Raw genomic sequence first — 17,232 nt, forward strand, 5'->3', positions numbered from 1 at the left:
TTTCCACATCTCTAGTGTAGCTAGGGTTTCACCAGAACCTGGAACTTGTAATCCTCAAATGACTGATTCTTGGATATTTATTTATTTTTATTACATTTGTACCCCGCGCTTTCCCACTCATGGTAGGCTCAATGCGGCAGGCAATGGAGGGTTAAGTGACTTGCCCAGAGTCACAAGGAGCTGCCTGTACCGGGAATCGAACTCAGTTCCTCAGTTCCCCAGGACCAAAGTCCACCACCCTAACCACTAGGCCACTCCTCCACTGAGTGTCGTACAAGAGATTTTCCCACAGCTCTATATTTAATTGCACTTTTATGTTCATGAGTGTCGTACAAGAGATTTTCCCACAGCTCTATATTTAATTGCACTTTTATGTTCAATCAAGCTTTTGTTAAACTGTCTTAAGGTTCCTGCTAAGATACACAAGTCCACATAGGCAGATGTCTTTATAGATATCTCGAGTGCCTTTGCAATTGGAGAACTGTCTTAATGCGAACTCATCCCCGATTGTGGGTTCACAAAAGATATGCACTGCATGTTGACCTCAAAGACTGAACATCCACCACAACTGTAATATCCAAGAGATAGTGACTTAGCATCCATCTTCGCTGCTGGTAGTGCAGAGGGCACCAGCTGGTTTGAGGCATATTGTTTTTATTGTTTTGTCTTTGCAGTAATGACTATGGTGAGGTGAATGATTTAACCATAAAGGTGTTTTTGAGTTTTGATTCCCCCATCCACATTTTTTTAAACTCTAGTTTGTCTCTTTGTATGTTTCATGCAGAGAGCATTGAGATATTATTTATTGGTTTATTTAAGTACTCATTTTATTACTTATTATTTATTATATAATTCTGACAACTGCAATGGTTTTACTGAGGTTGTTTTTTTGTTCTCAAATTTGATTTTATGTATCTTAATTAACAGTTATGCTGAGCCCCTGAAGCAGCTCCTATTGGGCAACACAGCTGAGTCGTGCGTTTTCTTTTTAATACAGTAATTTGCTTACCAATAAAGTCTCCCTTGCTATTAACACTGTGTCTGATCAGACTCCTTCATTCCTTTTGAAACTTGCAGACCACTTACCAGTCTGTTTTCTGGGACTTCACAAATTTGGCAGTCATCCTTACAGACAGACAAGTTACTCAGTTGCTATTAGATTTATTATTTATTGCTCAGATTTGTGTCATTTATTAAAAATGTATAAGTTCACCACACTGGTGTGATAAAGAAGATTATAAAAATGCCTACCCTTCTCCTGGGAATGGGACATCTAATATCAGGCTGGTCGCCAAAGTTTTTGTATGTGATATAGTTTTCGGAACATATCAGCACTCCACTGGGGCCATCAGAACCTCCTGGGACTAACAGAAGGAAAGAAATACACATTTTTTAATAAAATGAGGAATGAACAAAATCTTGCACTTACAATGAAAAATAAGTTTCCCTATAGACACTTTGCCTCAATTCACCCACTGAAGACAAGCTCATCAAGAATGCAAGCTCCCCTAGCCATCTCTCTCTCTCTCTTTCTCTCCAGTGTTAATTCTAGGGGAATTCTGAACACAAAAAAAGGAAAACTGTGCAGTTTTTTAAGCATTTATTTATTTATAACTTTTCATGTTGTGTAGAATTTATCATAAAGGCCTGGTCATACCTGCCCCTGGTATGACACCCCCAACTTTTTTCCTACTCAGGCTAGACAACCCAGCAGTTTCACTCCCTATCTTAGCTAGAAATCCATCCTAGGCTTATTTCTTTCCTCTACATGTCCAACCCTCTATTTTCTCTGCTCCTCCTCTCAAGACCCAAGTACTCTCTCCATCCCTCTCAGACTCCCCTCAGATGACACATCCCCAAAACACTCTCAACCCCTCCTCCATATGATCAGCCATAACGCTCTCACACCCCTCCAGCACAGAACCCCATAACATTCTTTCTCATTCTCTAAAACCTCCTTCTGGCACATACGCCCTCACAGCTCTCACTCAAGACTACCCCCACCTCACACACAAGCATCCATAGTGCTAAAACCCCACCTGGAACACACCCACAGTTCTTGTAACTTTCCATGTACTCACCCCAACATAACACTCTCTCAGACCCACTTTCCCCTGTATATACTGAGTATGGCCCCTCCCCCCAGCATAGTCCCTCCCAATGCAGACACCTCGTGCTCCCCCTCATATACCCCGTTTGACCTGTTGCCCCTCCCTCAAGAACACACCTCTCCTGCTCTCTCCCAGTCCTGCAAATACATCAACCTTGGCTTCTCCCCCTCCCCACGATACATAGCCCTGCTGCTCTTCATTCTCCTCCCCTCAAGCACATCCACCCCACTCTTCCATTCCCCCTGACATAGCCTCCCCCCCCCCCCCCCCGCCTCCCCTGAGGCACACATCCATCCTATTCTCCCAACCCCCCAACGAAGACCAAACCCCTGAGGCACACATTCATCTCGCTCTTGCCCCACCTGAGCAGCCTATTTTTGAACCCCCCCCCCCCCCCACATCCCTAGAACATAGCCCCTATTTCCGTAACCTACCCTTAATCATGGGTACACCCTCTCTCCTGCAGAAGAAACAATTTCCAACATGTTGGGCCTGTCCTCCTCCAGTGCTCGAGGCTGACTGAAGTATTTGAACCATACAGGATACCATTAAGCCTCATGGTTCAAATATTTCAGTCTGTGTCGAGCACTGGAAAAAGAAAATGCAGCTGCTCTCCTTCTCCTCCACTGTTAACAGATTTGGCTCAGGGTTAAGGAAAAAACATTTGAAATTTTAGGTAAGAATACCTAAGAACCAAATTATATCATTTAAAATATATACATTTGAGTTGCCCTGTGGTTCAGTGTATAATGCACAATAGTCTGACGCAACAGGCTTGATCCATAAACACCACCAAAAAAAATCCCTCCAGCCTTCACATTACCTGAGCAAACTATCTTGGGTGATAGGCAGAAGATTAATTAAAGAAGGAAAATTTAATATGAAATTAACAGAAAAGATAAAGATAAAATCTAAAGTTCTCGTAACGATAACCCTTTCTCATCCCCAATGCTATATTATTTCAGATCAATCTAGATTTGGAACAATCTATACTGTTCAAATTGTGGGTTTTCACCAGCATTAGTGTCCAACATCTCTCAACTAATTTGCTCTAATACTAACTCATGGCAATCCAGTGATGTAAGAAATAAGCTGCACACCTCAATCTTGACCTGCAACATCACCTGCAATTCCAGTTCTGGGTCTCTATACTGCTCTGCCAGTTCAATTAAACCAGGGTTGGAATCTAGCACCATAAACCTCTTCATTTGTAACTATCTAGGGATTTTCTCCTATTTTTTATCCCCTACCATTCCACTGCTCCAAATATACTTAGTCATTATTTGAATGGATTGTCTTGGGTTGGAAACCATGTACCAGAGCTTCATCTGGGCCCCTGTATCATGAACCCTGAATCTGGCCACCAGATGTCACTCTTACGCAAGTGACATCGCTCTCTCCCATTTAGGAACTGTGAATGATGTCCCTATAACATCTGCTATTTCAGCCAACATATGGCATGAAAAGACCTAACCCAGAGATTGAACCAGGGACTTTCTACATGTGCTTGCCATCTGAGCCACTAGGCTAGCCCTTAACTTTTCTTTTAAACAATACTTTGTTTATAAAATAGACTATTTTAAAGCACTGCAGTTGATACTATAATGTACAACACTGGGCATTCATTTTCTTCATGTATACATGCTCATAGGCAATTCATATACATTGCAGCACCATCCATTCACCATCCTAGTACTGGATGCTATGTAACTTCAGCAGTTCATTTCTGCTCTGCAGATGGGAGTCCATTTACCTGTTATAAGGAAGTTCCCATGCTCCTCCAGGGGCTCACTATATTTCCTGACAACATGGTTCAGACCCAAGTCCAACTCATAAAACGTTAGTGTCTGCTGGGTGTTAGCAGCTGCCTCTCCTGTTGGATCATTGTCTGCTTCCTGAAAACAACAGAAGCATTTCAATAAATACAAACAGAGCAAAAAAAAAAAAAAAAAATCAGTCAACTACTGTGGAAAGAACCAACACCTCAGCTTGGGATCATTGTCTCCATCTATCAGATTTGGAATCATGTTGCCTGAAAATTATGAGTACCCCAGCACATGTGGTTAACAAAAGCTGCTATTCTTCTAACTCTTTGTGCTCAAACAAAAATACTACACAGTAAGGGAATTGATAATAGTAAAGCAAAACATTACAAGGCAAGTTATTTCCCTGACACAGTGAACATATGATTGTAAAACACTGGCCAATGTCAGAATATGGACCTTTTAAGATAAGTCTAAAATTTATTATTTTGAACACTATGACACTGCTAATAGAGTGCAGATACATAAAATGCAGTTTTGTTAAAGAATTAATTCTCACTGTATGAAGGAAGGTTTTTTGACAACGAGTGGATCTGAGAAGCACATATTTCTAGTGCTCTTGTAAATAATGAGATCTTTTTCCTTCCTAGTTTAAACTATTCACTCACGAACATATGTTATTCTCACATATGTGTGACCTCATCCGATGGAGCCCCAGTGCAGAAGCTGAAATCACTAGTTATATTCTAGCAGCATCCCACCGCGCATAAGCTAGTGCCTTCCCGCCTGACACTTGAGCAAAGTGAAGAGCATAAAGAGTTCAACCAAAAACAACTCCTAGGGGAGGTGGAAGAGTATGTGAGAATAAGCGGTCTGCTGTCCTCGGACAACACCAGCTATAGGTAAGTATCTTTGCCTTCTCTGAGAACAAGCAGGTTGTGTTATTACCACATGTGAGAATCCCTAGCTATGAGGCTCACCGAAAACAAGAAAGCTAGAGTCTCGAAACGTTGAGACAAAAGCTTCAATAAACCTGAAACTATATACATACTAGGTGTAGGTGCAGCCTGTAACAGAACAAAATTAAAAACAAAATTACAGAGCACATCCAAGGACATGGATTACTGAGACCAAGTAAGCACGGCTTTTGTGTGGGGAAATCTTGCCTGACCAATTTACTTCAATTCTTTGAAGGAGTAAACAAACATGTGGACAAAGGGGAGCCAGTTGATATTGTGTATCTGGATTTTCAAAAGGCGTTTGACAAGGTACCTCATGAAAGGCTACAGAGGAAATTGGAGGGTCATGGGATAGGAAGAAATGTCCTATTGTGGATTAAAAACTGGCTGAAGGATAGGAAACAGAGAGTGGGATTAAATGGGCAGTATTCACAATGGAGAAGGGTAGCTAGTGGGGTTCCTCAGGGGTCTGTGCTAGGACCGCTGCTTTTTAATATATTTATAAATGATTTAGAGATGGGAGTAACTAGCGAGGTAATTAAATTTGCTGATGACACAAAGTTATTCAAAGTTGTTAACTCGCGACAGGATTGTGAAAAATTACAGAAGGACCTTACAAGATTGGGAGACTAAATGGCAGATGACGTTTAATGTGAGCAAGTGCAAGGTGATGCATGTGGGAAAAAAGAACCCGAATTATAGCTACGTCATGCAAGGTTCCACGTTAGGAGTTAAGGACCAAGAAAGGGATCTGGGTGTTGTCGTTGATAACACACTGAAACCTTCTGCTCAGTGTGCTGCTGCAGCTAGGAAAGCTAATAGAATGTTGGGTATTATTAGGAAAGGTATGGAAAACAGGTGTGAAGATGTTATAATGCCGTTGTATCGCTCCATGGTGCGACCGCACCTTGAGTATTGTGTTCAATTCTGGTCGCTGCATCTCAAGAAAGATATAGTAGAATTGGAAAAGGTGCCGCGAAGGGCGACTAAAATGATAGCGGGGATTGGACGACTTCCCTATGAAGAAAAACTAAGGAGGCTAGGGCTTTTCAGTTTGGAGAAGAGACGGCTGAGGGGAGACATGATAGAGGCATATAAAATAATGAGTGGAGTGGAACAGGTGGATGTGAAGCGTCTGTTCACGCTTTCCAAAAATACTAGGACTAGGGGGCATGCAATGAAACTACAGTGTAGTAAATTTAAAACAAACCGGAGAAAATATTTCTTCACCCAACGCATAATTAAACTCTGGAATTCGTTGCCGGAGACCGTGGTGAAGTTGGTTAGCTTGGCAGAGTTTAAAAAGGGGTTAGACGGTTTCCTAAAGAACAAGTCCATAAACCACTACTAAATGGACTTGAGAAAAATCCACAGTTCCAGGAATAACATGTATAGAATGTTTGTACGTTTGGGTAGCTTGCCAGCTGCCCTTGGCCTGGATTGGCCGCTGTCGTGGACAGGACGCTGGGCTCGATGGACCCTTGGTCTTTTCCCAGTGTGGCATTACTTATGTAAAACACAGCCTAGGAATAAGTCATCAACAGTCTCTGGATTCAGTCTAGCTCTCTTGTCTTCCACAGTCCTTCCAGCAACAGAAGATGTCTTCTCAGATGATGTGCTGATAGCAGGAATGTGTAGGATTCCGCATGCAAATTTTGCTAGCTGTGGTCAGCATGTTTGCTTGTTTTTACAAAAAAATCAAAATATCGTCGTCTGCATCATTCAAACAAATAACGGTCCAGTTCATTAAAAGGCTTCAAAGTAGAGAATAACACGGGATCTGTCCCCATCTACACCCTTTCCCCATGGGCTCTGTCCTCATCCGGGCCCATCCCCATCTCCACCCCGTCCCCTCAGACTCTATCCCTGTCTCCATGGTTATCGCGGATCCCTGTTTTATTCTCTAGTGGTTGTACCACGGAGCAATGCAAAGCCATTATAACATTCTCAGCTTTGTTTTCCAGTCCTTTCCTAATAATTCCTAACATTCTATTTGCTTTATTGCCACCGCTGCATACTGAGCAAATGGTTTCAATGTATCATCACCTAGATCCTTTTCCTGGGCGGCAATTCCCAATGTGGAACCTTGCATCACATAGCTATAGTCTGGGTTCCTGTTTCCCACATGCTCACATTAAACATCATCTGCCATTTAGATGCCCAGTCTCGTAAGGTCCTCTTGTAATTTTTCACAATCCTCCTGCGATTTAACGACTTTGAATAACTTTGTGTCATCAGCAAATTTAAATACCTCACTAGTTACTCCCATCTCTAGATCATTTAGAAATATGTTAGAAAGCAATGGTCCCAGCACAGACCCCTGGGGAACCCCACTATCTACCCTTCTCCATTGAGAACACTGACCCTCTCTGTTTTCTGTCTTTTAACCAGTTTTAAATCCACAGTAGGACATTACCTCCTATACCATGACTTTCTAATTTCCTCAGGAGTCTTTCATGAGGTACTCTGTCAAATGCCTTCTGAAAATCCAGATACACAATATCGACCAGCTCACCTTTATCCACATGTTTATTCACCCCTACTAAATTGGTGAGGCAAGATTTTCCTTGACTAAACCCATGTTGGCTTTGTTTAATCTGTGCTTCTTCCCATTATCTGCACTGAGTAACATATAGAACATTTGAGGAAGATCATAAGTAGGATCTCTTTATGTTGAATATTTTTCTCATGTGGGATAATGCTGGGGTTGTATGATATGTGTAAAAAGGAAGGCATCATCCAAAGGGCAATCCCAATTTCTGTGAAAGGTAAAAAGGGATCCCAACAAGATAATGTAGAGTCTGAATTCTGAAAATTCTCTGGGCTAATAAAATAGCTACCAGAAACCAGTCAAGAGTAAAGTCCTTAAGGCTCAAAAGGAGAAAAACAAAGTCTGAAGCATCAGATTCCATTCTGGAAAATCTGGACGCACTGGAGGTCTAAAATGAGCCACTCTTTTTAAAGAAATGAATTATACATGGATGAGAGGGTAAGGGAGCATTTTAAACACAACCTGTATGCAAGCGAAGGCCACAAGCTGAACTCTGCCCTTCTTATATCTATCTTGCAATAAGACTAAAATCTGTGCCACTAAAGCATAAAAAGAGGTGAACACACTGTCCAAACACCAAGCCTCAAAAACTCGTCAAATACGAATATATGCTACAGAAGTTACTGTGACCTTGTTGCAAGCAAATCATCCCCCGAGTAACTTCATCACCTCAAACGCAGCTTCTCAATGGTCAAGCCATAAGACAAATCCTCCATGATTATTGGGATCTCTCCTGTGGAAATCTGAGTGGATTACCCACTTTGAGGCAAATCAAGTCCATCAATCAAGGCCAATCTAAAGCTACAAGAAAGCGAATGCTACATACCTGTAGAAGGTATTCTCCGAGGACAGCAGGCTGATTGTTCTCACTGATGGGTGACGTCCACGGCAGCCCCTCCAATCGGAAACTTCACTAGCAAAGGCCTTTGCTAGTCCTCGCGCGCCCGCGCGCACCGCGCATGCGCGGCCATCTTCCCGCCCGAAACCGGCTCGAGCCGGCCAGTCCAGTATGTAGCAAGACAATACACTTCAAGGGAAGACACAACTCCAAAGGGGAGGCGGGCGAGTTTGTGAGAACAATCAGCCTGCTGTCCTCGGAGAATACCTTCTACAGGTATGTAGCATTCGCTTTCTCCGAGGACAAGCAGGCTGCTTGTTCTCACTGATGGGGTATCCCTAGCCCCCAGGCTCACTCAAAACAACAACCATGGTCAATTGGGCCTCGCAACGGCGAGGACATAACTGAGATTGACCTAAAAAATTTACCAACTAACTGAGAGTGTAGCCTGGAACAGAACAAACAGGGCCCTCGGGGGGTGGAGTTGGATCCTAAAGCCCAAACAGGTTCTGAAGAACTGACTGCCCGAACCGACTGTCGCGTCGGGTATCCTGCTGCAGGCAGTAATGAGATGTGAATGTGTGGACAGATGACCACGTCGCAGCTTTGCAAATTTCTTCAATGGAGGCTGACTTCAAGTGGGCTACCGATGCAGCCATGGCTCTAACATTATGAGCCGTGACATGACCCTCAAGAGCCAGCCCCGCCTGGGCGTAAGTGAAGGAAATGCAATCTGCTAGCCAATTGGATATGGTGCGTTTTCCTACAGCCACTCCCCTCCTATTGGGATCAAAAGAAACAAACAATTGGGCGGACTGTCTGTGGGGCTGTGTCCGCTCCAGATAGAAGGCCAATGCTCTCTTGCAGTCCAATGTGTGCAGCTGACGTTCAGCAGGGCAGGAATGAGGACGGGGAAAGAATGTTGGCAAGACAATTGACTGGTTCAGATGGAACTCCGACACGACCTTTGGCAAGAACTTAGGGTGAGTGCGGAGGACTACTCTGTTATGATGAAATTTGGTGTAAGGGGCCTGGGCTACCAGGGCCTGAAGCTCACTGACTCTACGAGCTGAAGTAACTGCCACCAAGAAAATGACCTTCCAGGTCAAGTACTTCAGATGGCAGGAATTCAGTGGCTCAAAAGGAGGTTTCATCAGCTGGGTGAGAACGACATTGAGATCCCATGACACTGTAGGAGGCTTGACAGGGGGCTTTGACAAAAGCAAACCTCTCATGAAGCGAACAACTAAAGGCTGTCCTGAGATCGGCTTACCTTCCACTTGGTAATGGTATGCACTGATTGCACTAAGGTGAACCCTTACGGAGTTTGTCTTAAGACCAGACTCAGACAAGTGCAGAAGGTATTCAAGCAGGGTCTGTGTAGGACAAGAGCGAGGATCTAGGGCCTTGCTGTCACACCAGACGGCAAACCTCCTCCAATGAAAGAAGTAACTTCTCTTAGTGGAGTCTTTCCTGGAAGCAAGCAAGATGCGGGAGACACCCTCTGACAGACCCAAAGAGGCAAAGTCTACGCCCTCAACATCCAGGCCGTGAGAGCCAGAGACTGGAGGTTGGGATGCAGAAGAGCCCCTTCGTCCTGCGTGATGAGGGTCGGAAAACACTCCAATCTCCACGGTTCTTCGGAGGATAACTCCAGAAGAAGAGGGAACCAGATCTGACGCGGCCAAAAAGGAGCAATCAGAATCATGGTGCCTCGGTCTTGCTTGAGTTTCAACAAAGTCTTCCCCACCAGAGGGATGGGAGGATAAGCATACAGCAGGCCCTCCCCCCAATCCAGGAGGAAGGCATCCGATGCCAGTCTGCCGTGGGCCTGAAGCCTGGAACAGAACTGAGGGACTTTGTGGTTCACTCGAGATGCGAAGAGATCTACCAAGGGGGTGCCCCACACCTGGAAGATCTGTCGTACCACACGGGAATTGAGCGACCACTCGTGAGGTTGCATAATCCTGCTCAACCTGTCGGCCAGACTGTTGTTTACGCCTGCCAGATATGTGGCTTGGAGCACCATGCCGTGACGGCGAGCCCAGAGCCACATGCTGACGGCTTCCTGACACAGGGGGCGAGATCCGGTGCCCCCCTGCTTGTTGACATAGTACATGGCAACCTGGTTGTCTGTCTGAATTTGGATAATTTGGTGGGACAGCCGATCTCTGAAAGCCTTCAGAGCGTTCCAGATCGCTCGTAACTCCAGAAGATTGATCTGCAGATCGCGTTCCTGGAGGGACCAGCTTCCTTGGGTGTGGAGCCCATCGACATGAGCTCCCCATCCCAGGAGGGACGCATCCGTGGTCAGCACTTTTTGCGGCTGAGGAATTTGGAAGGGACGTCCCAGAGTCAAATTGGAGCAAATCGTCCACCAATACAGGGAGTTGAGAAAACTCGTGGACAGGTGGATCACGTCCTCTAGACCTCCGGCGGCCTGATACCACTGAGAGGCCAGGGTCCATTGAGCAGATCTCATGTGAAGGCGGGCCATGGGAGTCACATGAACTGTGGAGGCCATGTGGCCCAGCAATCTCAACATCTGCCGAGCTGTGATCTGCTGGGACGCTCGCACCCGCGAGACGAGGGACAACAAGTTGTTGGCTCTCGTCTCTGGGAGATAGGCGCGAGCCGTCCGAGAGTCCAGCAGGGCTCCTATGAATTCGAGTTTCTGCACTGGGAGAAGATGGGACTTTGGGTAATTTATCACAAACCCCAGTAGCTCCAGGAGGCGAATAGTCATCTGCATGGACTGCAGGGCTCCTGCCTCGGATGTGTTCTTCACCAGCCAATCGTCGAGATATGGGAACACATGCACCCCCAGCCTGCGAAGTGCCGCTGCCACTACAGCCAAGCACTTCGTGAACACTCTGGGCGCAGAGGCGAGCCCAAAGGGTAGCACACAGTACTGGAAGTGGCGTGTGCCCAACTGAAATCGCAGATACTGTCTGTGAGCTGGCAGTATCGGGATGTGTGTGTAGGCATCCTTCAAGTCCAGAGAGCATAGCCAATCGTTTTGCTGAATCATGGGGAGAAGGGTGCCCAGGGAAAGCATCCTGAACTTTTCTTTTTCGAGATATTTGTTCAGGGCCCTTAGGTCTAGGATGGGACGCATCCCCCCTGTTTTCTTTTCCACAAGGAAGTACCTGGAATAGAATCCCAGCCCTTCTTGCCCGGATGGCACGGGTTCGACCGCATTGGCGCTGAGAAGGGCGGAGAGTTCCTCTGCAAGTACCTTCTTGTGTTGGAAGCTGTAAGACTGAGCTCCCGGTGGACAATTTGGAGGTTTTGATGTCAAATTGAGGGTGTATCCCTGCCGGACTATTTGCAGAACCCACTGATCGGAGGTTATGAGAGGCCACCTTTTGTGAAAAGCTTTCAACCTCCCTCCGACTGGCAGGTCGCCCGGCACGGACACTTGGATGTCGGCTATGCTCTGCTGGAGCCAGTCAAAAGCTCGCCCCTTGCTTTTGCTGGGGAGCCGCGGGGCCTTGCTGAGTCGCACGCTGCTGACGAGAGCGAGCGCGCTGGGGCTTAGCCTGGGCCGCAGGCTGTCGGGAAGGAGGATTGTACCTACGCTTGCCAGAAGAGTAGGGAACAGTCTTCCTTCCCCCGAAAAATCGTCTACCTGTAGAGGTAGAGGCTGAAGGCTGCCGGCGGGCGAATTTGTCGAATGCGGTGTCCCGCTGGTGGAGAGACTCTACCACCTGTTCGACTTTTTCGCCAAAAATGTTGTCCGCCCGGCAAGGCGAGTCCGCAATCCGCTGCTGGAGTCTATTCTCCAGGTCGGCGGCACGCAGCCATGAGAGCCTGCGCATCACCACACCCTGAGCAGCGGCCCTGGACGCAACATCAAAAGTGTCAAACTCCTCTGGCCAGGAATTTTCTGCACGCCTTCAGCTGCCTGACCACCTCCTGAAAAGGCTTGGCTTGCTCGGGGGGAAGAGCATCAACCAAGCCCGCCAACTGCCGCACATTGTTCCGCATGTGTATGCTCGTGTAGAGCTGGTAAGACTGGATCTTGGACACGAGCATAGAGGAATGGTAGGCCTTCCTCCCAAAGGAGTCTAAGGTTCTAGCGTCCTTGCCCGGGGGCGCCGAAGCATGTTCCCTAGAACTCTTAGTCTTCTTTAGGGCCAAATCCACAACTCCAGAGTCATGAGGCAACTGAGTGCGCATCAGCTCTGGGTCCCCATGGATCCGGTACTGGGACTCGATCTTCTTGGGAATGTGGGGATTAGTTAAGGGTTTTGTCCAGTTCGCAAGCAATGTCTTTTTTAGGACATGATGCAAGGGAACAGTGGACGCTTCCTTAGGTGGAGAAGGATAGTCCAGGAGCTCAAACATTTCAGCCCTGGGCTCGTCCTCCACGACCACCAGGAAGGGGATGGCCGTAGACATCTCCCGGACAAAGGAAGCGAAAGACAGGCTCTCAGGAGGAGAAAGCTGCCTTTCAGGAGAGGGAGTGGGATCAGACGGAAGACCCTCAGACTCCTCGTCAGAGAAATATCTGGGGTCTTCCTCTTCCTCCCACGAGGCCTCACCCTCGGTGTCAGACACAAGTTCACGAACCTGTGTCTGCAACCTCGCCCTGCTCGACTCCGTGGAACCACGTCCACGATGGGGGCGTCGAGAGGTAGACTCCCTCGCCCGCATCGGCGAAGCTCCCTCCGCCGACGTAGTCGGGGAGCCTTCCTGGGAGGTGGCCGCGGTCGGCACCGCACGCGGTACCGACGTCGGGGACCTCAACCTGGGCGATGGGCCAGCCGGCGCCACGCTCGACGGTACCGGAGGCGCAAGCACCGCCGGTACCGGAGGGGTAGGGCGCAACAGCTCCCCCAGAATCTCTGGGAGAACGGCCCGGAGGCTCTCGTTCAGAGTGGCTGCAGAAAAAGGCTGAGAGGTCGATGCAGGCGTCGACGTCAGAACCTGTTCCGGGCGAGGAGGCTGTTCCGGGCTGTCCAGAGTGGAGCGCATCGACACCTCTTGAACAGAGGGTGAGCGGTCCTCTCGGTGCCGATGCCTGCTGGGTGCCGAATCCCTCGGCGACCCAGAGCTCTCGGTGCCGACACGGGGAGGAGACCGGTGTCGATGCTTCTTCGATTTCTTCCGAAGCATGTCACCGGAGCTCCCCGGCACCGACGAGGACGTAGAATCCATCCGTCGCTTCCTCGGGGCCGAGACCGAAGGGGGTCGATCTCGGGGGGGCTGTACCGCAGGAGCCCTCAGGGTAGGAGGAGACCCACCCGAGGGCTCACCGCCACCAGCAGGGGAATGGACAGCCCTCACCTGCACTCCGCTCGATGCACCACCGTCCGACGAAATCAGGAGACGAGGTCCCGGTACCACCGACGTCGATGCAGCTATCCGATGTCTCGGCGCCGATGCAGAGGCCCGATGCCTCGATGCACTCGATGCAAGGGCGGCCGAGGAAGATGGTCTGGACGCTGACGTCGATGCACTCGAAGATCCCGGTGCCGATGCCGACGAAGAGCCCGAGAACAACACGTTCCACTGGGCTAGTCTCGCTACCTGAGTCCGCCTTTGAAGCAGGGAACACAGACTGCAGTTCTGAGGGCGGTGCTCAGCCCCCAGACACTGAAGACACGAGGAGTGTCGATCAGTGAGCGAGATAACCCGGGCGCACTGGGTGCACTTCTTGAAGCCGCTGGAAGGCTTCGATGTCATGGGCGGAAAAATCACGCCGGCGAAATCAAAAGCCGAAATGGCGAAAATTGAAGCACCAAAATTTAGAGGGAGAAAAAATCTCGACCGAGGCCGAAGAGGCCTACCCCGACGACGAAAGGAAACTTAGCGGGGCAAAAAGCTGGAAGTACGGGGAGGATTGACACGAAACCCGGGGAGGGTTTGCGGAGCACTTCCCGCACTAGAACAAAGCTTTCCGAAGAAAAAACACGCTCAAAAAAACTTTGGACGCGCGAGGTCGACTTTCCGGGGCTCGACACGGCGAAAAAACGACCGTACCGAGTGCGGACAAAAGAAGACTGGCCGGCTCGAGCCGGTTTCGGGCGGGAAGACGGCCGCGCGGGCGCGCGAGGACTAGCAAAGGACTTTGCTAGTGAAGTTTCCGATTGGAGGGGCTGCCGTGGACGTCACCCATCAGTGAGAACAAGCAGCCTGCTTGTCCTCGGAGAATAACAAGATCAGAATGAGAAAGAATCCTTCGACGAACTCAGCCTATCACTGGCTAAAGAGAAAGACATACAAGGAGCCTCAACTGTGGGCAAGGTTGGACCAGGGCATTCAAACCTTCCGATCATTGTTCTTTCTGTCAGCTGAAAAGCAGAACAACTTGGCATTATGGCTAATTGCCATCAAATTCAGAAGAGTAATCCCCACCAAGTTGTTAAAAGAACCCCCTCGTTAAGTCTCATTCTCCTGGATCTTAAGAGTGCCTGCTTAGAAAATCCACCTGAATATCCTGAACTCTGGCCATGTGTGCAGCCCAACAAAGAAAAGGAAATGTCTCCTGTGCCACCGCAGCACTCTTTGTTCCTCATTGCCCGTTGACATACACCAATGCCATAGCATTGTCCAATAAAATTCTCACCACTTTGCCTGTTACCAGTTCCTTGAAGGTTACCAAGGCCTTCCGAATGGCTCTGGTTTCCAAACAACTGATTGACCAAGATGCTTCCTGAAGCCGATCATGTCCCCTGCACCACATTCCCGAAGCAATGAGCACCCCAACCTAAGACGCTGGTATCCATTTTTAATATCATCCAGCTGGGTTTCCAACTGCATGCCCTTCTTCTGATTCTGAAGATTAAGCCATCACCTGAAGCTGAGGCAGGCTTCTGGAGTCCATAGAATACAGCACTTATAGGACTGACTATAAGCCATCCAACAGCTTAACAGAGATCTTTTGAGTGACTGCATATGAACTTGAGCCTACGGCACCAACTCTATGGTGAGAGTGCAGCCTGGAACAGAACAAAAATGGGCCTAGGAGGGTGGAGTTGGATTCTAAACCCTCAACAGATTCTGCAGCACCGACTGCCCAAACCGACTGTCACGTTGGGTATCCTGCTGAAGGCAGTAGTGAGATGTGAATGTGTGGACTGATAACCACGTTGTGGCTTTGCAAATCTCTTCAATAGAAGCTGACTTCAAGTGAGCCACTGACGCAGCCATGGCCCTGACATTATGAGCCGTGACATGGCCCTCTAGAGTCAGCCCAGCTTGTGCATAAGTAAAGGATATGCAATCCGCTAGCCAATTAGAGATTGTGCGTTTTCCAATGGTGACTCCCCTCCTGTTGGGATCAAAAGAAACAAACAACTGGGCGGACTGTCTTTAGGGCTTTGATCGCTCCACGTAAAAGGCCAATGCTCTCTTACAGTCCAAGGGATGCAACTTGTCTTCACCAGGGCAGGTATGAGGACGGGGAAAGAATGTTGGCAAGACAACTGACTGATTCAGATGGAACTCCGACACCACCTTTGGCAAGAACTTAGGGTGAGTGCAGAGGATTACTCTGTTGTGATGAAACTTGATATAAGGTGCATGCACTACCAAGGCTTGGAGCTCACTGACTCTACGAGCTGAAGTAACAGCCACCAAGAAAATGATCTTCCAGGTCAAGTACTTGATGGCAGGAATTCAGTGGCTCAAAAGGAGCTTTCATCAGCTGGGTGAGAACGATGTTGAGATCCCATGACACCGGTGGAGGTTTGACAGGGGGCTCTGACAAAAGCAAACCTCTCATGAAGCGAACAACTAAAGGCTGTCCAGAGATAGGCTTACCATCTACAAGTTGATGGTAAGCACTAATTGCACTAAGGTGAACTCTTACGGAGTTGGCCTTGAGACCAGACTCTGATAAGTGTAGAAAGTATTCAAGCAAGGTCCGTGTAGGACAAGAAAAAGGATCTAGGGCCTAGTTGTCACACCATACGACAAACCTCCTCCATTTGAAAGAATAACACTTTTTCGTGGAATCTTTCCTGGAAGCAAGACTCGGGAGACACCCTCTGAAAGACCCAAGGAGACAACTTCTAAGCTCTCAACATCCAGGCAGTGAGAGCCAGAGATTGGAGGTTGGGATGTAGAAGCGACCCCTCGTTCTGGGTGATGAGGGTCGGAAAACACTCCAATCTCCATGGTTCTTCGGAGGACATCTTCAGAAGAAGAGGAAACCAAATCTGACTAGGCCAGAAAGGAGCAACCAAGATTATTGTTCTGCGGTCTTGCTTGAGTTTCAGCAATGTCTTCCCTACTAGAGGTATGGGAGGATACACATACAGAAGGCCTGTCCCCCAATGCAAGAGAAAGGAATGTGACACTAGTCTATCATGGGCCTGAAGTCTGGAACAGAATTGAGGGACTTTGTGATTGATCTGAGTGGCAAAAAGATCCACAGAGGGGGTGTCCCACGCTTGGAAGATCTTGTGGACAGCGCCCATGTTGAGCGACCACTCGTGAGGTTGCATGATCCTGCTCAACCTGTCGGCCAGACTGTTGTTTACGCCTGCCAGATACGTGGCCTGGAGAAACATGCCGTGACAGCGTGCCCAAAGCCACATCCGGACGGCTTCCTGACACAGAGGGCTTGTTGGTGTAATACATAGCAACCTGATTGTCTGTCTGAATCAGAATGATCTGGTTGGACAGCTGATCTATGAAAGCCTTGAGAGCATTCCAGATCGCTCGTAATTCCAGGAGGTTGATCTGAAGACCCTTTTCCTGAAAGGACCAAGCTCCTTGAGTGTGAAGTCCATCTACATGAGCTCCCCACCCCAGGAGGGATGCATCCGTCATCAGCACTTTTTGTGGCTGAGGAATTTGGAATGGATGTCCCAAGGTCAAATTGGATCAAATGGTCCACCACTGAAGGGAACTGCAAAAGTAGATGGAGAGATGGATCACATCCTCTAGATCCCCGGTGGCCTGGCACCACTGGGAAGCTAGGGTCCATTGAGCTGATCTCATATGTAGGCGTGTTATGGGAGTTACATGAACTGTGGAGGCCATGTGTCCTAAGAGT

At 48.1% G+C, this 17,232-nt stretch overlaps 1 protein-coding gene across 1 annotated transcript in view; it reads right to left on the bottom strand.

The window, feature by feature from the left end:
- The window catches only part of LOC115470429 (splicing factor 3B subunit 3-like), a gene marked incomplete at its 3' end in the record, with an annotated part of 107,982 nt that overhangs the window by 55,077 nt on the left and 35,673 nt on the right, over positions 1–17,232 (bottom strand). The window contains 2 exon segments of the mRNA XM_030203607.1: positions 1,252–1,364; positions 3,865–4,006. Coding sequence (XP_030059467.1) covers positions 1,252–1,364; positions 3,865–4,006 — 255 coding nt within the window.

This window comes from Microcaecilia unicolor, chromosome 5 (assembly GCF_901765095.1).
Source record: "Microcaecilia unicolor chromosome 5, aMicUni1.1, whole genome shotgun sequence".
Classification (NCBI taxonomy): Eukaryota; Metazoa; Chordata; class Amphibia; order Gymnophiona; family Siphonopidae; genus Microcaecilia; species Microcaecilia unicolor.